General features: G+C 39.8%; 1 protein-coding gene across 1 annotated transcript in view; it reads right to left on the bottom strand.

Moving 5' to 3' along the window:
* Positions 1 to 24294, bottom strand: part of cbx5 (chromobox homolog 5 (HP1 alpha homolog, Drosophila)) — an 85739-nt gene that overhangs the window by 16875 nt on the left and 44570 nt on the right. Inside the window, exons 3-5 of the mRNA XM_028798592.2 lie at positions 6287 to 6472; positions 5833 to 6079; positions 4739 to 4839 (exon numbers count right to left, since the gene is read on the bottom strand). Of these exons, the coding sequence (XP_028654425.1) occupies positions 4739 to 4839; positions 5833 to 6079; positions 6287 to 6423 (485 nt within the window). The 5' untranslated portion in view covers positions 6424 to 6472. The remainder of the gene's footprint in view (positions 1 to 4738; positions 4840 to 5832; positions 6080 to 6286; positions 6473 to 24294) is intronic.

The following is a 24294-nucleotide window of genomic DNA, read 5'->3' on the forward strand; positions in this document are numbered from 1 at the left end:
AGTCTAGTTAAAAGCTAATTAAAGTCACAAAAGTTGGAGTACAGCATGACGTCTGTCTTATGACATCTCATTAAGTGATGTAGATAAAAAAAAAAAAAAAAAAAAAAAATCACATGCAGTTATATATTACAAAAAGTTATCAGAATAACTCTTAAATGGAAGAGAATGAATAAATTCCATAAGGCCTTGAAAGTCTGCAATGAAAGGTCCAATTTAGTTCAAAACTGGATTGCAAATCAACATGCTTTTAAATCATAAACTAAAGTCCTCATAATGTCCTTACTTTAAAACTCTACATAAAGCACACCATCAATAATGATTTTTCCAATTTCATCAGTATATATAAAATACACTGCACATATGTGTAACTTGAACCCGACACCCAGTTGATACATGAAGAGACTCTGTTAAGTTACTGAAAAAAGTTAAGGAGCAGACTTTGTTCTATATAATAACCCTGCAACCAGTTATCCTCTGCTCCAGGCAAGATATATTCAAACATGGTTTATCACAGTAATACTGAATGAAATGTATTAAGTTAACAAAATCTTATAAATCATCCACAACAACAAATACACAATCAACATACAAGCAAAAAAATAAAAAAATACCCCACAAGGTTTCAATGTATACTGACAATTCCACAATGCTATGTTCAGCCGATTAGAGGGTTAAAGACTGACGAGCACAGAGGTGCTCCAAGAAAAAGCATAAATGTTAATCTCAACAACAAAATGTTAACCTGGGTCAACAGTTGCTAGGGAGCAGGGCTTCCAAAACGATCCAAAGCCCACCTTAATGAAGCTCTTCTCTGACAGTTCCCACAGATGAAGCTCCTCATTAACAAATACCACTCATTACTCAACCAGGTAAGATTGTTGTGAACCACAAATAAAAAATGTATTCATACATCCATCAATCCTTCAAAAATATACATAAAAATAAATGCGGCAGCAAGGCTCTCTCCTAGCTACAGTTCCCAAAAAAGCATTGCTATTCATTGTGGTGAAGAGAGTTAGGAGTCCATGGTGATGTGGGATTTTTAATAAAAAAAAACAGTGCAGATCACAAGTGGATGGTGTGGGTGGCTTGCTGCTGGAAAGCCATGATGTCACGGTGTGTGCAGCGGGGAAAATGGCAGATTGGATGTTAACATGTAAGAGCACTTAGCCTCCCATTTAATGTTCTGCACTCATTACTCTCACAAAGTATATAGGGAGCCTGAGTAGGATAAACAAAAAAATAGAGAAATGAGGAGAGAAATAAGAAAGCGAGAAAAATCAAGAAAGGATATGTGGAGAAAGACAGCAGAATTTGGGACTGCGAGATGGTGTGGTGGGCAGAGGGTAAGGCCGGAGTTATACTTCACACGACGCGACGCATGCTGCAGCAGACGCTCCTGCTACGCAAGGGTTGAAGTGTTTATACTTGCGCACGTACTTTACATAAATCTGGAGGAATCCGCCAGGTGGCAGTGCGAGATATTATCATACTGAGGACATGTTCGGCTTCTCTGTGTTGTGAATTTCCTAGAACACCCACTAAATTCAGATGACACCTTACCGCAATATCTCGGTAAGGATGTTTATTGATTAAATCCAGGGATGTGTCCATTCCAGCAAGCATTGGGCACGAGTGAGTAACAATCCCTGGACGATGCCTCGGCTCATCGCAAGGTGAATACAAGCACACACATAACTAGCGTCATTTTAGCGGCACCAAATACCCAAATCTGCATATCTTTGGAAGGAAACTGGAGTACACTGAGGAAACCCAGCAGGAAAACGTGTAAACTCCAGGCAGGGAATATCAGCGACGTGACTCCCTGCAAGACAGCAGCGCTAACGCTCCTCCACTGTGTCACCCTATGTGTGTAATTATTAACAATATTCAGTATTTAAACGAAATTACCAATTTATCTGTAAAATGTAATATACATACTTTAATGCTTTTCATCATGAAAGTGATATCAAGTATAAATCTACGGATTCTAAATATGCAGAGAGTTGGAATATCATACATTTAATGTGCTCAATGTGGCGATCTATTGCTGGCGATTCGCTGCTGTCAGGAGTACAGGAAGCCCTGGGAAAAAAAGATGGCACAGAAGATGGTATGTGAGAATTTTAAAACGTATTGTGTCATTACGATCAGGAATATGCGACGCTTGAATATAAAAGCACGATGAATACTTCTGTATGTCGGCATTTTGCTTCACCACGTCGAACCATTTATCAAATATCGAAGCGCGCACACCGATCTTGTAGGATCCGCAAAGCGGCTTTCTGTCACATGTAGATAGTAAACAGAGACTCTGACGTCACATTCCAACTTTTAGCACACTGCACCCCCCGGCTTTTTGCTGGTACTGCAACTCGCGCACGTGTCGCGTTAAGTTCTGAGACCCTGCTCAGAGGACGCATCAAATGAACGCTCAGAACACGTGCCGGCCATGATGCGGGCGCATACGCGTTCTGAGCGTGAAGTATAAATGAGCCCTAAGGCAAATGGAAGGCCTTGCAGTTAGCAAGAAGAACAGTGCCCTTGGGCGGGTCACTCCTGTTGAGCATAGTAGGAACAGATGCAACAAATGGCTTGAAGGGTAGTCCTGCAGATGTCTGAGATGGTGGTGGAACGATGGAGCCAGGCTTTGGGCATCCCAGTAGTGACTGGCTGAGGAGGCTGGAACAAAAGCCAAATAGTGGTTGACCACACTTGTCAGCGTCTCACTGGGTGAACTTTTTAATGAATTAAAGTAATTCATTAAAAGAAGGGAAGGCAAAGGAAGCAGATTTTAAGCCTCTGGTTTTATTCTTTTGGATATATTGATTGATTTTTATCTCCCACATGCATGTGTTTTTCTGGATTATTTATTTGAAGATTTGAACCATACTATTCATTGGGCAAAGCTGGATCTGAATAAACTGCACAATGCTGCCAGGTTTAAATTAACTGCACTGCACTTTTTGCAGCTATCTTGTAGACTGTGTCCTCCATGCACAAGTCCATCCTCAGTACATGACTACTGATGTCTCTGGAAAAGGGTAATGCCAAGGTTGTGGGTACCCAGGGCACCACACTCTGCTTGCAATACATCTTTAGGACAGCACAGTGGCGCAGAGCTAGTTCTGCTGCCTGCTGTTAAACAGCCCAGGGTTCACATCCAGAAAAAAAACTTTCCAAGATCGAATGGCACAAAGGATCTGCACTGGTATCTAGAAAGTTGCTGGTTCAGTTACTACTACTGCCAGAATCTATCCTACACTGCTGGGCCTTTGAGTAAAGTCCTTAATGAGAAAATTGCTCCAGGGATACTGTACAATGGCTGACCCTGAGGTTTGACCCCGAAAGGTCTTGAGAAAAGTTAAATTTTCCCCTTGAACATTAACAAAGTATATCAAAAAATAAAGTTCAAGAAAATAAATGTATGGAATATGAATGTCAGCTGCAGCACCAGGTTTGAAGAACCTGTTTAATCTCGTCTTATTCTAGATATAGCTTTGATCTCTGAAAATTCTGTGGGACAGCCACATCTAAATGGTCACTTGTCTTAGTGTTTTGCTATGGTCACCCAATGCACAAGGATGAGCAATTTCAACACTCCTTCTGTAGTTGTTAGAAGTCCCTTTACATTATGGAAAAATGTATCACATCAGCATGTATAATCAGAATCAAACTGGCAAGATTTCTTACCTTTATATAGGGGAGAGCTACTCAAGTATTGTTCAGCCTCTTGAATTAATAGTGGTACCTAATTATTTTAGTAGCTGGTGTTACTGTTAAGAATTAGAATGCGTGCCAATATTAATTTATTAATTTTCCTTTAACACAGCTTGTTATAAATTATCAAATACACTTCAGAATACAAGTCCTTCATGTTGAAAAAAAGTACAAACTATAATTGATTAAACAAGTATTTCATAGAATTAACATTTACATAACTACACAATAATACCTAGTAACACAGTGTTTAGTAGTGCTTGCTTACAGCTTCAGAAGATTCGACTGACCCCCCCAAACTAGGCATTGTCCATTTGGAATTTGTATTCTGCATTACTCCAGTTTGTTTTTTCTGTCCTCCCTGGCCATCGGACCTTACTTTCTTTCCATGTTAATTAGTATTGCCTAATTTTATTTTTATATTTTGCCTTTTTTCTCTCTCCATCCTGTAAAGCACTTTGAGCTCCATCATTTGTATGAAAATGTGTGCTAGAAATAAATGTTGTTGTCGTTAGCTGGGGAATCTACATTGGCACAGGGCTTCAGTACAGGTTATGTGCTGGAGTGTCCCTTACAAACAGACTGCTGTCCCATTCAAGTTCCTAACATCAAAAGTCAGCTATCACAGGTGAAGAAAATTCAGGAAATGGACAGAATAAGAATTAATAATAAATCAAGCCGAATTATATATTAATAGATATAAAACATACAACTATCCATTTTTCATGTCCTTCAATGGCTTCTCACTTCATTAAGCAGTCTAATTTACGACTTGCTTTTTGTACTGTAAGTACCACCTACTGTACATGTGAAACTGCAGTAACAGTGAGTTAGATTTTAAGTAGATTTTAAGTATATTTTATTCTGTGTCATCCAGTTTAATAGGAGATGATAAAATAGAATATCCTAGTGCCATGTATTGCATACAGTAGTCAAAAAGTATTTGAAAATGAAAATCTGATCATTTCTGAGGAATGTTTCACATGTTTAAAGGAAAGCCAAGTGACAACTAACTTACCACTTCATAAGGAACATCAAGTCTCCACAGGAGTCCGTGGCTCCAATAATTTTCTCCGGTTCAAGCCCCCTTTCAAATCCTCTTGCAATTAAGATGTCATCCTGCTCAACACATAAGAGGCAAACTTACTACCAGCTCTTTAGAACAAACACTTTAAAAAGATACATTTCAAAATTACCGAGCCTTAAAGCACAACAAAATCTTCACGTATTAAACTCTCCTTATGTTTTCAAATCAATAACGGACATCTGACAGTCTCTATGGGGTTACTGTTAACAAGCTTAAAAACTTTTTCACCCGGGACATTTCTTAATATACAGGGGTAGTCAAAATTATGTTAACTGCTATGTATATACTTACATACAATTTTTGTGGACAATGTATGTGCCACATATGGTACATGTGTTGAACATGATGAACAGTTTGAGACAATCCTGTAAATCATTTTGCACATATGAAGTATGTTTTGTGAATAAATTGTTTCCGCCATTCAAATGTTAACATACTTTCGACTCGCTCTGTATTTGTGGTATTCCTTCCAGCAGACTTCAGTGATTTCACAGTACAACTAAAATATTTTCAAAATATGCCCTTTAATCAATTGTAACCAAGTCCCCATTGTGCTCTTTGAATCTTTTCTCTTTACTAAAGTTCATTTCATACATGTAAATGTGGAATTAAGTTTCTGATCAAATGGCTGCACTGAGGGCACAATGCTAGAATTAAGTATCTCAGGAAGCTTTAAGTACATTGTATAAACAAATAAAGTGAAAACATATAGCACTTCACTGTTGCTGCTTGCCAATCTATTTTCTTTTACAAACTACAATCACTACTTAAGGTGAAGGTCATCACAGGGCTTTTGAGTACATCGCAGGATCTATGTCCCATGCATAAATGATACGGATGTGGAGAAATTATGTGATCAGCACTACGTGTAGTAACCGGCAACATCCCAATAAATTCCCAGGTATTGTCAAATGAATAATTCCAAGGCTCCTATGTGTAACAAATGAAGTTTCACAGACTTTATTCCTAGAAGAAGTATAATCAAGAATGATTAAACAACCACAAAAAAACAGCACCACACTCACGTCCTTCTTTCGTTTGGCTTTGCTCTCATCGTCATCCTCACAGTTTTTCCTTTTGCCACCGCCGCCGCTGCTACTATCCCGTGAGCGTCCACCAGTGCTACTGGCATTTCCCCCACTGGTGGTAGTGGTGGTGGTAGTGGTGGTGGTGGTGGTGGTAGTATTCTCCTTCTTTTTGTATGTCTTCATGAATTCAGAGATTAGCTCCGGACAATCCAGGTTCTTTTCTGGTTCCCAAGTGTTATGTTTGCTACAAACAAGTAAACAAAATTTGAGCTTCCAGAGTATAAGCACAAAGCAGAAAATTGTGGTTCTGTGTTTGTGTTTTAATATGGTAATGAGGCAACAAAAATAAAATATCAATTGTATTAAACACCTATAAAAGTGCAATCTAAACTTTCTTTATTGATAATCTTAAAAGAAAAAGGACAGTGTTTGAGATAAAAGCATTGCTTACTCAGAGAATCCCTTCCACTTGAGGAAGTACTCAACACGTCCCTTCACAACACGCCTGTCCAAGACCTTCTCTACTACATACTCCTCTTCTTCAGAGGAGGCTTCTTCCTCCACACGCCGTGAAGTCTTCTTGCCCATTATGGAGTGACAAATTAACCAGGGGTGTCAATCTGTAATGGACGTTTTCCTTGAATAAGATAAAAAGGAGGAAGAATTAAGTAGGACTAAATCTTGGATGCAATTAAAAAGCAAAAGCCATATAACTACTCACTTGCATCACTATCACAATAATTAAACAATTATTAACGTGTCTGTGTGTTGAGTTGCTCAAGAAGACATAAGGCAGTGATTGACATTTGAGCAAACAGCAGACGTAAGGTGCAAGGCAAGTGACACCTCAACTGCAGTAACCTGGCAATTTAAGGACTCTGAGAGTGACACCTTACTATGTAAAACAATTTCTTTAAGAAAAGGTTTCTTACAACAACAAACTTAAATTGAATCAACCCAGACAGCATTAAAATCTTTACACCAGACAAATTTTGCATGCATGTCAAAATGAAATATGTCAACACAGCTTCCCCATTTAGAAGTTTCAACTCATTGAAAATATTACTTAAAATGAAGATGAAAGAACTGTGGCACAGTGGAGAACAGCTTTAGAGTCCACCAGCTGTGGTGAACTGCCATTTCTTGGCCAGGCACCGTGAAGTTTGCAGCTGTGTGGTAGCACTATGAGTAGTTAGAAAAAAGCTATATAAATACCAAGAATTATTATTCGATTGGTGTCTGTGTCCCTTCTTCTCCCACATCCAAACAACATGAACTGGCAACTCTACCTTGAGTGTGGGTATGTGCTGGAGTTTGCCTTGTGATCAACTGGTGCCCAAAACTGCCAGGATAGTCACCAGCTCCTGTTGCCCTTAACTTGATTATTAGGATTAGATAATTAATTGACAGAGTAACAATGAAAGGTTATTTACAATAGGTTAAGACAAGGGTGGGCAATGTCAGTCCTGGAGAGCCGTAGTGGCTGATGGTTTTTGCTCCAACCCAGTTTCTTCATTAGAAGTCAATTATTGCTGATGAAGAACGTATTGCTTAAGTAACATTTTGATGCTTCATTTTAGTGGTGTCACTTGTTAAGGTTCCCCACCCTTAACTGCTTATTTCAGTCTTGAACATTCACTGGTTTAATGGCCCCTTATTAGCAATAAGATGTAAATGACAAAGCAGCCAGCAGTTGTCCGTCTAGCATGTTTCCATTTACATCTGTGTGTGTTTATCATGCACGGTTTGGTTTAATAAAACACTTAATAGACAATGTAACAGACAGAAAATTATATGTTTTAGGCTTCAAATCATTTGGATGATATTCTTGTAAAGGAAAAAAAAAAATCTACGGCATAAGAACCTTACATTGCGGACTAACAAACCATAAAGTTACAAAAGGTCTGAAATCGGCTAGGATTGGTTTCTAATTATGCAATTGGGTTGGAATGAAAACCAGTAGCCACTGCGGCTCTACAGGACTGACACTACCCAGCCCTGGGTTAGGTTATCCACACCCCGATTTACTGAGGTTCCACATTATCCGAAAGTGAACCTGTAAGTTTACTACTTTTCTCATAATTCATAAAAGCTATGCTGTGAATACTGTGCTAAATACGCAAATACTACACTTTTAACCTCAACTATAGCAAATGAGCGGTCAAGGAGCTAGCAACTGTGGGAATACGGGGCTAACTCACACAGTCAGTGTGTCGCTAGCGTTGATTGTGCACACACATTCTACAGTTTCATTCACTTAAGATTTTTGTGTTTATACATTACACAGTGCTATGGTGAATGGCCGGTGGGAACTGCAAAGCCACATTCATTGGCTCAAAGGTGAGCGCATGAGCTAAATGGAGACCGCCACTTATCAGTTGTGCGGAGCCAGTCTCTGACCAGTGTGACCGGTGCACTTCCTAGGTGACATTAGTTGAAATCTCTGTGCATTAGCCCCCCACCTTTCCTGTGTGGCATCGCCATTACACTCCATCCATCCGCAGTGCAAATCCCACCCTTATTGCCAATTCAATTGCTGTGGACTTGCACCAAGAAACATCTCCGTTCAAAGATTTGCTTTGTGCCGAACTGTGAACTGACTTTCTCTGGCTCAGAGGCAAGTACTCTGTAGTGTGAGCTAAATTAAGACCTTCGTCCGTTGGCTGCACAGAGCCAGTCTCTGACTGTGAGAAGTGTTCCGCAGCATTGGGCAGGCTGTAAGTAAATAATCAGCATCCTGACAGTGTGCAGGCACAGAGTGAGCACAAATGTATGCATGACGACGCTGCTCCAGGTTTGATTGTGGTGCTAGGCTGATCAAGTGCTCACATTCACATGGGGAAAAAAAAAAAAAAAAACAAAGGATCATTCAGGTGCCGCATTTGTGCCTCTGAGTGGGAGGAAGGTCACATCTGCACCCAATCACTAAAATATAAGAGGAGCTTGCAAGGCTGGGAGTCACAGATGGAGAGGAAGAAGGAAAAAGAAGGATGGAACAATAACAGAAAATGGACGTTAAACAATGAAAGACTGAGATGGCAGGACCGAAGAAACCAGGGTATGGCAGGCAGCTGGGAGGAGAGCCCCTCAGAGGAGCATAGGGAAGATGCTTGGGGCCTGAAGAGGGCAATTGAGCTATTTGTTTTTGGGGGAGCTGGAGTGGTCTGATGCTTGCTCCCGCATAAGGCCAAGGAGTGGCAGTGGGAGGCAAAGAAGCAAGGCTTGGAGCGGCACCCTACTGAGAGCCATGGACAACAGGTACCAGAGCCTTTGGGGAAAAAGGTTGGTTGTGCTGGTCAGTTTTTAGGGCTTGGGCGTTTTTTGATGCACTGCACTAATTGCACTTTTTGTTGCTGAACACAGATTTTTTGGGATTGAATTTTAATAAAAGCACTAGACACCTTTTTTTTGCACTTACCACTTTCTACATATGTGTGTCCTCAACTCGTGACTTTACTAATCGATGGTTTGGGTTCAAGAGGCTCCCAAACGCAACAGAGAGCATGGAGCCAACCTGGACCGTTACACTAACCAATGTGAGTGGTGTGCTACCCTGGCAATGTTAGGTGATCTCTGTGTGTGTCTGCCCCAATCATCTATGCGCAGAGTTCCTACTACAGTGGCCATCTGTGTTATCAGAGTTATTAGCCATCAGATGTAGCACTGGTCCACATTACCTCAGATAATCATGGTTTTACTGTATAACTAATATCAGTACAAAAAGATCACACCTTAACACTGAGGGTCTGAAGGGATTTTCCTACCATTATCTTCTGACTTCACCATTTAGAAGTGGGAGGAATAAGCAGAGTTGCAGTGTTACCCATAAATAAAGTTAAAGTTAGAGGTGGCCCACCACTCCAGAAAGTTTCCACTGTTGCCAATACAGCTACAAACACAACATGTATGGTTACTAGGCAGAATAGGCAAAAAGGATTACACATGACCTCAGGTATACGGCGTACTGCATGTTTGTTTTTTACTTTCTCATACACGAAGTATAGGGAAAGTATTGTAATCATCCAAAAATTCAATGTCGAGATTTTGATGAATCTCGACGTTTTAGACTGCCCCGAGTTGGAAAATACTATTTTTGGAATTATGTCTCTGTGTCTGTCTTGCAACTTGAGTACGCTTTCACTTATTTCAACCAACTTTTACATACAAGTATTAGGTACAAAATGTAGATTTCTATCTATTTTTGGGCTATTTCCGTTAACTGAAAGTGGTACTTATTCATACGGCTGCAGAATTCCATTTATTCAACTTTACTTTTATAATTGTTCCAATATATAATTAATTTGATTTGTTGTTTATGGTTCTTTAATGTACACAGTATAAAAAATATAATCATTGTCTTGTGGTTTACTCCTCAAATATCCATTCCCATATCAGAGTAGAAGAGAAAGTCGAGGAGAGACCACTCCCGATTTTTTTTAAACAGAATACCACTGTAACTTTATTACAATGTTCCATGTTAACATTTCACTCATAACGACCATTAAACCATCAAGGTGTATTTTTTTTGCAAATGACATGATCATAAGAAGAAAAAAAAAAAAAAAAAAAAAAACACAACACTGTGGCTTACTTATTATATCAGCATTTTATTAAACTGGCACTTTAGCTTACTTCACCTCAGCTTTTCAATGTAAATGTTTTGGCTTCATTAAAATAACAGTTTAAAAAGTAAAACTTGTATCTACAGGAAAGTAATGTTTTTTGAGCATACAGTAGCTACAATTGTGAAGTGCTTCACGCTAGATAAAATTAATATAGTCCTGTAATAATGTCTTGATTTCTAAGCTGGATAAACCTCAGCAGCCAAATACTTTGTCTATGTAATAAACCATGAAACAAAAAAGTAATGCTAATGTGCACTTATTTATTAAGTGCATATAACCGGTTTGTTAATTTGTTCATCTGTAAGGTATTGAAATTTTTGTTTCTTTTTTATTTATTCAGAGTGAGGCTGGACAATATGGTCTATTAATAATTTCTCAATATTTTTAGGCTATTTTGTGATACACAATCTCTCGATATTTTGAAAGCTTCTCTAAAGAACTTAATAAATTTCACCAATTTAATTTGATTCATACTATCACACCAATATGATGATTCTGGTAGCCGCTGCAGGCTAAATGTCTGCACTAAAACATTCTCTCTTATATTTATTAGTGGTTTCTATAGAACAATTTTAAACTTGTATACGAAACAGGGAAAAAAAAATCACAATCAAGTTAAACACTTAACAAAACAGTATTTATCCCAATCTAGTAATTGCACAAAAGAAGAAACATTTCCAATTGTCTGAAATTAAAGTGCACTTTTTATGCATAATGTCTGTGACATCGGGTCATTTCACTGTGATAAACCACTCTGCAAAACAATAACAGTCACATCACATTACATTCAAGTAATATGATGATAAGGCACAATGTTATAACAACGGATTGATACTATAGGACAAAGCTGTGTCCATTTCAGTCTTGCAATTTTCATAATTTTCTATTATAAAAGGACCTAATGTAAAAACTGCACTATTCAATAATATGCTTCAAAACTGTTTTTAGTTCCAGAAGCAATGCATAAGAACACTTCACACGATTTTCACTGCCTTATGATGAATTTGTCCCGCATCTCCCCTTACAGTGTCAAGTGTACAAAACTCCCTCGGATGTAGTACAACTCGCACATAGGACCGGTGGGGCATTTAACTGGGGCAGATCGCCCGGTCATTCCATAATGCAGATGTCCTAAGGTGAGCTCAGGGAGGAAAGAAACCTCCCATGGAACAGAAGGCCAAATGCTCTCTTTGCTTCCTAGTACTTCTCTATACACACCATGCATCTATTGTTTCGAGTTGCTCCCATGCTAAAGTACAACTGAAATCTTTTCCATTTTCCCTTTTGAAACCTACAAAAAAAAAAAAAAAAAAATCTGGCGTGGCCTCCCCTAGAGTTTTATCGTATTACTCAGATATAGAGATGGATAATTGAGGAGTAAACAGCAAAACTGATTTTTACATTATGCACATTAAAGAATCATCAACAATAGATCAAATGAATAATATATTGAACAATTATTATAAAAGTAAAGTTGAATAAATCGGACTCTGCAGCTGCTTGAATAAAAAAGTACCACTTCTGGTTAGTGGAAATAGCTCAAAGGTTGATAGATATCCACGTTTTGTGCCCAATGCTTCAATGCAAAATTTGGTTGACCTAAGTGAAAGTATACTCAAGTTATTGTGTTTACATAAAACACAGGCAGACAGACAGACAGACAGACAGACAGATTCCAAAAATGGTACTTTCAGACTCCGGGAGGTCTAAAATGTCAAGATTCATCAAAATCACGAGTTCAAATTTTTGGACAATTACAATTCTTTCGCTATACTTTATACGAGAAAGTAAAAAACAGTACTGTAGAACTTGCACAAGTAGCGTAACTATATAGTACATATGTGCATAGTCTAAAATAGCAAAGGTCTGTATTCCAGCCACCCGGGTTATGACAGCAGAGAGGTGTAGAGGCCTTTCAAAAACAAGCCTCTATGGCAGTGTACTACAAGAGTTAGGGAGTAGATAGAACTTTATTTGTACCCGGGGGGTAATTTGGCACATCCTTTACGATCGATAGAGAGATAGAGATAAAGTGAAAGGCACTATATGATAGAGAGATATATACTTTTGTCTGAACACACACTGGAATGACGATAAAACAAGAAAGCTCAAAAGAAATTTGTGACTTGGCTTTCACAGTCACAGTAAGGCATTACGCCAACATATTGCTGTTGGTATAAAGGAGCCCCAGTCGTATTTCTTGACCCACTTCTGCTGAATAATTCATTGGCTGAAAGTCCAATGTGTCAGAGTGAGGATGTGCAGCATTGCTCGTAACACTCAGTTTTATTTTAACGCTCTCCTTCTCTACTACCTCCAAGGAGTCCAGAGTACATACTGTAACTAAACCTGCCCTTTAATTAGCTTGTTGATTTGGTGGGCCTTTCTTCAATTGATAGTACAAGTCTAGCACAGAAAATCACACTGGCCATCATAGAGTTGTAGAATATGTGAAACATGTCACTTCCCACATTAAAGGAACATAGCCTGCTCTGTCTGCCCTTTTTTATATATAGTGGCATGCAAACGTTTGGGCACCCTTGCTTAAAATGTCTGTAAGGCCGGGTTTATACTTGACGCGACACATGCTGCAGCGGACGCTCCTGCTACGCAAGCATTGTAGTGTTTATACTTGTGCACGTACTTTACATAAATCTGGAGGAATCTGCCAGGTGGCAGTGCGAGATATTAATCACGGTGAGAACGTGTTCGGCTTCTCTGTGTTGTGAACTGCCAAGAACACCGCAATATCTCTGAAAAGGATGTTTATTTTTTAAATCCAGGGATGTGTCCATTCCAGCAAGCATTGGGCACGAGTGAGAAACAATCCCTGGACGAGGCCTCGGCTCATCACAAGGTGAATACAAGCACACACATATACACTAACGTCATTTTAGCGGCACCAAATCCCCAAATCTGCATATCTTTGGAAGGAAACTGGAGCACACTGAGGAAACCCAGCAGGAAAACAAGTAAACTCCAGGCAGGGAATATCAGCGACGTGACTCCCTGCAAAACAGCAGTGCTAACAGTCCGCCACTGTATCACCCCCATGTGTATAATTATTAACAGTATTCATTATTTAAACGTAATTACCGATTTATCTGTAAAATGTAATATACATACTTTAATGCTTTTCATCATGAAAGTGATATCAAGTATAAATCTAAGGATTCTAAATGTGCAGAGAGTTGGAATATTATACATTTAATGTGCTCAGTGTGGTGATCCGCTGCCGTCAGGACCAGAGGAAGCCCTAGAAAAAAAAGACGGCACAGAAGACGGTATGTGAGATTTTTAAAATGTATCGTGTCATTACGATCAGGAATATGCGACGCTTGAATATAAAAAGCACCACGAATACATCTGTATGTCAGCATTTTGCTTCACCACATCGAACCATTTATCAAACATCGAAGCGCGCAAATCGATCTTGTAGGATCCGCAAAGCGGCTTTCTGTCACATGTAGACAGTAAACATCACATTTCAACTTTTAGCAGACTGCAACCCCCAACTTTTTGCTGGTACTGCAACTCGCACAAGCGTCGCATTAATTTCTGAGGACCTGCTCAGAGGATGCTGAGAACGTGTGGCAGCCATGATGCGGCCGTGTACGCATTCAGAGCGTGAAGTATAAACGAGCCCTTACTGTGAATAGTTAAATAAGAAGATGAATCAATCACCAAAAGCCATGAAGTTCACACTTATTTGGCCAACACTTTTATCCTAAACAACATACAACATTTGAAATACAATTGGTTACATTTCTTTAGTGCTCCAATTGGAGTACAGGTGGGTGTGAAGTGACTTGCTCAGGGTCAGACATTGTCAGTGGGGGGATCTGAATCCACAACCTCATGGTTTGAAGTCCAAAGCCTTAACCACTGTGCCACATTGCCTGCCTAATTTTCACACTTAAAAAGGGTCAGGTCTCTTGATTGGTTTACTTGAAGCATGTCCAGCATAATTGCAGTATGAAGCAAAATGTGGACTCAACCTTTTTTTTTTTTGTGCACGTTAAAAATTTACCAGATCAAAAGATCTGCTGTTTGAAAATACAGACCTGCTCTTTACCTTTCCAAGGGATAAGGTGCCCTCTTTATGTGAGAGTTCTGAAGAATATACTGCTCAGCAAAGTCTGTTTGCTCTATGAATTCTACTTGAAGTTTACTTTTCAATCACATTTGTTTTAGTCTGCATCAAAAGTTTATCGAAAGCTCTACCCCTAAGCAGTGTGTATGTTTCTTTGTCAGAAAAGTCAGTCAGTGAGTGAAAAAGCTTGGTACTATACACAAAAACACAAGTAGAGTGGGTTTTCTACAAGAATAGTAGGCACATGCTCAGAACCAAGGCTACATTTTGAATTGAACAAAAATATTTTTTCAGTGTCAACACTTTTTTATTTAAAAAAAAAAAAAAAAAAAAGTAAACATTACAGACTCCCTCCAATCCTCTAATGTGTGATGCACCTTAAACAGAAAATGACTGCTGTGATGTCAGATGCCACGTAACATGTGCCTCAAGACAGCACAGCATTAGAAATGCAACTGCTCTGGACAAGGAAGCTGGTGAATTCATCAACAAATCACAAGGTTTCCTCAAGTTGCACTTATGAAATTAAGACTTAGCTAAGAAGACGGGTGGAGTGGTGGCTCTGAGGCTAGGGATCTGTGCCGGCAATTGGAAGGTTGCTGGTTCGAATCTCATAAATGCCAGAAGTGAATCCATTCCGTTGGGCCCCCTCAGCAAGGCCCTTAACCAGCAATTGCTTTGTCTTGGGTAGGACGTCAATCTGCCTCCAGCCCTGCAAGTTACAGAGGAAGCTTGCGGTTGGTGGCAGAATTGGCACTCCAGCCACTTAAAGAAAAAAAAAAAAACAAAAAAAAAAAACAAACACGTCACACTGTTCAGTGTGGTGCTGAGGTGTCACCCGTTGCACTGCTGCACTTGGATCTCAATCCGGGTGGTTTGCTGTGTGCTGGGTGTGGCAATGTGCTGTAATCAGTGCATGCTCCCAACCTCTCTCTGAGAAGACTGCTTAAATTAACCTTGTTTTCAAACTGAGACTCAATTGGTTCCATGAGCAAAGTGTTTAATGTTTCCTCAAGCCTGGCTTAGGCAATCGATTATGTGCGCAATACATACTTCAAGACCCTGTAAAACCAGTTACACATTTGAAAAACAGTTGGTTTTAAAATGTACAGTTTGCGTTTTGTGTGTATATTATATATACACAGTCATATCAAAAAGTTTGGGAACCCCTCTCAGCCTGTATAATAATTGACTACTTTCAACAAAAAAAATAACAGTGATAAGGTCTTTCATTTCCTAGGAACATCCGAGTACTGGGGTGTTTTCTAAACAAAGATTTTTAGTAAAGCAGTATTTAGTTGTATGAAATTAAATAAAATGTGAAAAACTGGCTGTGCAAAAATGTGGGTCCCCTTGTCATTTTGCGGATTTAAATGCCTGTCACTGCTCAATGCTGATTACTTGGTTGGATTAGCTCATTAAGACTTGAACTTCATAGACAGGTGTGTCCAATCATGAGAAAAGGTATTTAAGGTGGTCAATTGCAAGTTGTGCTTCCCTTTGACTCTCTTCTGAAGAATGACAGCATGGGATCCTCAAAGCAACTCTCCAAAGATCTGAAAACAAAGATTGTTCAGTCTCATGTTTAAGGGAAGCTACAAAAAGCCATCTGAGGTTTAAACTGTCAGTTTCAACTGTAAGGAATGGAATCAGGAAATGGAAAGGCCACAGGCACAATTGCTGTTAAACCCACCAGGCCTGGCAGGCCAAGAAAGATACAGGAACAGCATATATGCAGGATTGTGAGAATGGTTACAGACAACCCACAGATCACCTCCAAAGACCTACAAGAACATCTTGCTGCAGATGGTGTATCTGTACATCGTTCTACAATTCAGCGCAATTTGCACAAAGAACATCTGTATAGCAGAGTGAGGAGAAAGAACTCCTTTCTGCACTCACGCCACAAACAGTTGCTTGTTGCATGCAAATGCTCATTTAGACAAGCCAGATTCATTTTGAAACAAAGTGCTTTGGACTGATGAGACAAAAATGGAGTTATTTGGTCAGAACAAAAAGCATTTTGCATGGCAGAAGAAAAACACCTGCTACCTACTGTCAAATTTGCTGAAGGTTCCATCATGCTGTGGGGCTATGTGGCGAGTTCATTGGACTGGGGCCCTTGTTAAAGTCGAGGGTCGAATGAATTCAACGCAATATCAACAGATTCTTCAGGATAATGTTCAAGCGTCAGTCACAAAGTTGAAGTTACGCAGGGGTTGGATATTCCAGCAAGACAATGACCCAAAACACAGTTCGAAATCTGCAAAGGCATTCATGCAGAGGGAGAAGTACAATGTTCTGGAATGGCCGTCACAGTCCCGACTTGAATATCATTGAAAATTTATGGGATGATTTGCAGCAGGCTGTCCATGCTCGGCAGCCATCAAATTCAACTGAACTGGAGAGATCTTGTATGGAAGAATGGTCAGAATTACCTCCATCCAGAATCCAGACACTCGTCAAAGGCTATAGGAGGACAGCGTCTAGAGGCTGTTATATTTGCAAAAGGAGGCTCAACTAAGTATTGATGTCATATCTTTGTTGGGGTGCCCAAATTTATGCACCCGTCTAATTTTGTTAAGATGCATATTGCATATTTTCTGTTAACCCAATAAACTTAATGTCACTGCTGAAATACTACTGTTTCCATAAGGCATGTCATATATTAAAAGGATGTTGCTACTTTGAAAGCTTAGCCAATGATAAACAAAAATCCAAAGAATTAAGAGGGGTTCTCAAACTTTTTCATACGACTGTGTGTGTATATATATCTCTGATAATTTGGCTGCATTCACATGCTATGGGAGATATGAAGTAAGAGTACTGTCTTAACTCTGTGAAGCAAAGGAATACCCTAAGTCCAGCACCAGCTCCTTGGTTTTACTGACATTCTGTTGGAAGCAGTTCTCCACCTCATCCATGTATGCTCTCTCATCATTGTTGGAGATGAAGCCCAGAACCACTGTGCCATGAGCAAATCTGATAATGGATTTGGAGGCGCGTGTGACAACGCAGTTGTGTGTGTAGGGGGTGTAAAGTAGTGGATTGAGGAAACAGCCTTGTAAAGCTCCTGTATTGAGTTTGATGATCCTGTGGTCTACCTGTGAGAATGATGAAAATTTGGGCACACCGGCGGCTGTGAACAGTCAATGGGGGGGGGACAACTGTATTGAAAGCTGAACTGTAATCAATGAACAGGAATCTCATAGTTCCCATGCTTCATATACAGTATATGTGATTTAGGTTGGTATGCAGGATTTGGGGGATGGTGTCTTCTATTGCTCTATTGGGGTGGTACTGGGGTGGGTCTGTGTTGCTGGAGATGGATGCTGTAATGAAGACTGAGTTTCTCAAAAACTTTCATGACTACTGAGGTCAGTGCAACAGCTCGGTATTCATTCAGAAACCTCAAAATCTTGTACTATAGCATGCACTCCTAGTCTTTCTGTGGACAACGTTGATCTACTTGAAATTCAGATCCACAACTGAATGCAAAAAGATTTGTGGCATGAACATAAAAAGAAAAACCTTTCACTTTACATTTTGTTGGCTTATTGTTCTTTGCTACTGGGACAACAGTGATCTTTTAAAACATGTTGGGACCACATATTGTGCCAGAGACTCAATTATTAAAGAAATGTGTCATCTTTAACTTTATGCCTTTTGGTGATTGGTTCTTCTTAAAACTTAACTATTCACAGTAACAGACATTTTAGGCAAGGCTGCCCAAACTTTTGCATGCCACTGTAGTTCCTCTGCATTTCTGAGACCAGTCCAACCAGTCACTAATGTGGACCCCCAAGTATTTACTGAAGGGGATCACCTCTACATCCACTCCCCTGAATAATGACTGAACACAGAGTCTTTTGGTGTGGCAAAAGTCAACAACCAGTTTCTTGGTTTTGCTGATGTTAGGTTGCAAACAATTCTCTTTGCACCAAGAAACAAACTTATCCACAGATTCCTATACTCTGTCATCCCTTTCATCAGTACATCCCCAGAAGTGCAGAATCATCTGAGAATTTCTACAAATGACAGGACATGGAGTAGAGCAATGTAACAGGTATGCACAGGCTGTCATTCAAACCAGCAGGGCTACGACAGACAGACAGGTGGGCCGTTACACCAGCCTTTCAGGTATACACCCAACAATGGCCTGCCGGGTTCAAAGGGTTAAAAAAATGATAGAACAATTTGTACTTTATGTGCGCTATATAGTCATTTATAACATCTCACACAGAATGGGTTGCGATGCTTCAAGTATTTGATGAATTCCCCAGCCCTAATTCATAGAGTATTTTTTAATTGAAAAAAAACCTCCTGTGTGTTCATTTATTATTATGCATTAACTTGCTTATTAATTTAATTGCTGTATATATTATTTGGGAGCATGCACTGATAGTGTGTTGCCACACCCACCACACAACAAACCCCCTGGACTGGGACCCAAGTGTGGTTATTAAAAAAAAATAATTGGGAAGGTCCAATACCCTGTGGGGTGCTTACACTGCTAGGTAAGAGAAACACCGGAGAAATAAAATTTGTTTTGCTTTTATGCACCATTTATGAGAAATTAGAATCAATGAATTTTATTGATACTTGTATAACAAACTGCATGTCTTCTGCATTCTCACAACGAGTACACAAATTAGCACTTCAGAGGTTCTGTTGCCAGTTCTGGGGCTATATTTAATTTAAACATTTGGGTTAGTTTGGTTTTCTCAACATTACAACAAAGAGAAGGATTAATCCGAAATATTCCATTGACAAGAATTTCCATATGCAAATCAAGTACTTTTGCCTACATACCCCAGGTCACTCTCCATCTCTCACTCTCTTCCTGCTGACAGTAGCACTTAACGGCCAATTAATTCTAAATTTAGAAACCTCTGCAAACGGAGTTAAACAAAACAGAATGCAGAGCAGCAAGAAACCTCAACTGAAATCACTCCTAATATTCACCTTGACACTTTGTCGGGCAGCATGGTGGTGCAGTGGTAGCGCTGCTGCCTCACAGCGTGCAGTTTTCATGTTCTCCCCATGTCTGCGTGGGTTTCCTCCCACAGTGCAAAGACATGAAGGTTAAGTGCATTGGCGATCCTAAATTGACCCTAGTGTGTGCGTGTGCCCGGAGTTTGTTCCTGCCTTGCGCTGGCTGGAATTGGCTCCAGCAGACCCCCCGTGACCATGTAGTTAGGAGATAGCGGGTTGGAGTTGACTGACTGACTGACTACAAACATGAGACCTCAAAATCTTGTACTACAGCAGGCATTCCTAGTCTTTCTGTGGACAACTTTGATCTACTTGAAATTCAGATCCACAACTGAATGCAAAAAGATTTGTGGCATGAACTTAAAAAGAAAAACCTCTCACTTTACATTTTGTTGGTTTCACAGGACTAGGTGTTACAATCCCTAACGATTTAGCACAACACTTGCCCTGAGTGACATTAGACAGGTCTCATTCCAATAAAGGTCACTGATGGTGACCACTTAAGAGTTTCCACGAGTATGACACATCATCATTTGTGTAACCCCAGCCTCATAGGGTGTTTCAGCCTTTACTCAAGGCACCCTCAGCCAAGGCACAGCCACCACCGGCTGATCAGACCTGGGTGTGTGTCGCGTGGTTACTAAGGGGTCATTTGGCAGCCAATACGGTTTCCTTTAGCTTCAGCCACAGCCGGTGACTGCTTCTTTCAGCAACAGTGGCGAGTTCCTTAACTGCCTCCTGCTTGGCCTGCCCTCTGATGCCCACTTCTTTCAGCAGCCTTGTAGTGGAACTGGTAACTAATCCCCTGCAGCCTACCCCCATTGGGCGAACCTTCACATTCTGGCTTCAGCTGCAAGATTGGCCTACCCCATCTTTCTTTTTTTCATATGCCTCATTGATGGCATCCTCCCAAGGAATTGTCAGCTCCACGATGAATACACACTGGCAGGAGCTAAACCAAAGGACCAAGTCTGGGTGCAGAGTGGCGAGTGCATAATAGAGGCCAAAATAACTTCAATAAAAAGAGCAAAATGCATTGCAATATACTGAATATGGAATTGCAAAACTTTATATATTGCAAAATTTTAAAAAAATCCTTAGATAACTGGCAGACACTTCACAGTAGACTTCTCTCTCACTAGACTCATTTTTCTCCAAATACTTCTTCCTGATATCCCATGTAAAATTAGAAAATTCCACAGCTATAAATTATAGATTTAGGTAGACCTTTGTCAGAGATTTCTTGATACTTCCATTTTCTCTCCACTTCTGTCTGCACTTTCTGATGCTGCTGATGGATAACCAGGCTATGTACAGTGCAGTTAGCCTTGACATCAGGATTTGTCTCCAACTAGTCAACTACTGTGGTAATTCATGTTCTTTATTAACTGTTACATACCATTACAAATACAATGCACTTTATAGTTTCAACGATCTGTAGAGTTTTCAAGTGCACTTCAACAGTGATTTTCATTGTTCATTTCTTTGCTGTAACTTTCTTTGCCCTTAACAACGAGCTCAGTTAAGGCTATTTAAAATGACTTACCAAGTTTCAGAAGTGGAATTTCCCAGAGAATGGCACTGTGTAGTTGATTTCTTAATAACACCTAAAAGTCTACTTCCCTAGTGTTGTGACCTTGATATGGTGGTATTCTCCCAACAGGAACGCTCAAGACAAAAACATTTATGGGAGGGGCCAGACCAACAATAATGTATTAGTGATCCTCAAGTCATTATTAAGTTGATCAGGGGGAACCTTACTTAGAACATGGATACTAGGACCCACTACTGGCACAGACAAACTACAGTGGTAATACTGCTGTAGATCACAGTTTATTGTCCCGCGGTCAACCTGCATGGAGTATGTAAAGCACTTTGAGTAGTCAGAAGAGCTCTGTATAAATGTAAATTATTTTTATTACTACTACTGCTGGTGACTAGGTGACTCAAGTCACCCAGTCAGGCCCAATCTAAAAAAAATTCCACTTAGCATTGCCATTTTGACTAAACATCCACAAGATAAAAGGATAACGGATGGGTGCAATACCAGTTGGGCTACATACAAGAGAAGGATGGATCTATGCATAATAAATCTTGGAAACTGACTCTCGGGGCATGGACATAGCAGTGGAAAGGGTGGCAAAAGCACTACTGGCACTGAGCTACAGTACCTTCTATTCAAGACATTTACTTTAGAACACTCTCTACCTTAAAAATGGGAAGAAAATTAAAGACTTTAGGCACCCTGCACATCCATGTTTCTTATTCAAGCATACTGGTAAATAGACCACAAAAATGGGAAACAAAGTGGTACAACTGCATAAGTCAGGACAAGGATAAAAAAACAAATTATATATATCTACTCATATAATTTATTATATATATATATATATTACACACATCTACACACTCACCTATATATATTGTGGCGAGTGGCTGGGGGTGGCACCCAGCCGGGACGCCCAGGAGGACCGGAGGAGGGCTTACACCTCCTCCAGACCACGAGGGGGCGAGTGCCCTGGTGGCTTTGGGGACCACGGGAACAGAGCTTAGAAGCTCAACCCTATGGATTAAAGAAAGTATGGAATTAAATAAAGGGAAATAATGGAAGAAAACCGGATCTAGTCAGCTGAGAAACTTAGGCTTGAGAGTGGGGTTACATTCCATCAGGGTAACAATCACGAGTACAAGGGCAAGGCAACACTGGAAAAGCACAAAACCAAAGAAATAAATGTTTTTCAATGACCTACTCAAAGTCCTGAGCTCAACCCCATTGACAATCTAACTCTGCAAACCAAACAACCTGAACAATCTGCAAAATATCTACCAGAACAAATGGGACAAAAATCACTACTGAGCTGGTTCAGATTAAAGGCTGACATTATGGCAAAAGGTCAAACTAAATATTGATGTGTGGGGTTTGAAAATTTATGCAAGCAGAGTTTTACAGTTCTTATTTTTTAGAAATATACTTTTGACAAATCATTTACTTTGGCTTTTAAAAATAAACTGTTAGAACACTGAAGTTGTCACTAAAAATATTTATTTTAGAAATACGTGTATTTTTGGAAATTCAGTGAATGGTGAGGAGTTTGAAGGGGATTGAGGGACTGTGTGTATGTGAGATTATACATACATACTGTATGTATACAAACACAAACACATACTAGCCACTTTATTAGGTATGCCTGTTCAACTGCTTGTTAATGCAAATATCTAATCAGACAATCACATGGCAAAATACCTCGGCAGTGGAGGCAGATGCAAGAAGCTGTGGCAAGAAAGTTGTTGATGCCTGTCACAGCACACAGCAGAAGTAAGATAAGCTATTGAAGAAATAGACCTTCCATACATTGCTGGCAGAAGCATGTCCTGCTTTGAACGAGGAGTACTGGCATGTTTATATAATAAAAAAAAAAAAAAAAAAAAGCAACAGTTACAGCAGTGGACAAATTGAAAGTCTGTAAGGGTAGAGTTTGATAAGATCATGTAGAATTATTTTCCCATGGCCTCATAGAACTTCTGGCAAGCCATTCAAAAAGACTTGGGAAGGGTAGGAAGAACGCTGACTGGTCTGTTTTAGCAAGGGCGGGGAAATATTAACCTCAACCAGGAAGAATGTGAAGAAGTGGCAGGAGCACCGTGAAAACCTCAAACCTGGTGGTTACACCCTTCTTGAATAAAGCAGTGCCAGAAGCATTTGTTGGGGTTTAGTCGATCTCTGAGGCTGAGGTCATTGCAGAGATTATAATGCTATGTAGCAGTTAGGCCGTTGGTATAGGCGAGATCGAACCAGAAATGCTGAAAGCACTTATTATTATGGAGAGGTGCTGGCTAATACCCCTTCATATGTTACAAGTCAGACTGGGAAAGTGTCTCAGGACTAGGAGACTGGAGTAGCAGTCTTCTTCTTATTTTTTTTTTTTTTTACACTGACAAAAGTTGAAGTTCCATAGGGACTACGCTCCTCAGACCTACTAGAAAACAACCAGAGAACTGGAATACAGACTTCATTCTCTTTATGAGGAACAATATAGATATCATCTTGTCCGGAGAACTGTTATAAAAGTTATCAACTACTGTAAACATCAGAAAGAATACATTGTGAAACGTTAATATGAAAGTACTGTGGGTTTTTGACCACCTGCAAAAAACACTTTCGTTTCCTCCATACAGTCTGAAATTCCCCTTGTATTTAAATTAAGGGTACTTTCTAACCAATTTCAAAAATGGATTTCCAGCCCTGATAATGAATGACAGAAACAGACCATAAAATACAGGAAAGGACTTGTGGGCTTATTTGGTCTCTCACCCCTTTCCCCTCTATACACACCCAGCCATTCATTTAACTACATTTTATTGGGAGAAACATTCAATGCACATTTCCTCAGTTTTTGTAGAAGCACTTTCTCACAAGAATTTTCTTTCCCTCTTTTTGCCTCATACTTCTGCCTCTCACTTTTCATGTTTGTGTGTGTGTGTGTGTGTGTGAGAATGAGCATAGGGATTTCGAGCTTCAATTCACAGAAAAAGTTCCCAATTATCAGTCGACAAAATAAATTCAGTATTACTCACCCGGTCATAACATAACGAATGGTGACATCTTTATGGCCTCATTCCTCTTTGCTGACATAACTGCACGGATCTCTGCCCAAGAAGCCTTGACCTAATTTTGTCTGAAGATAAAGTCCAGGAAGACACGAAGGGGAAGGTATTTGAAAACCACTATAATATAGAGTACAACCT

Source organism: Erpetoichthys calabaricus, chromosome 3 (assembly GCF_900747795.2).
Source record: "Erpetoichthys calabaricus chromosome 3, fErpCal1.3, whole genome shotgun sequence".
Classification (NCBI taxonomy): Eukaryota; Metazoa; Chordata; class Cladistia; order Polypteriformes; family Polypteridae; genus Erpetoichthys; species Erpetoichthys calabaricus.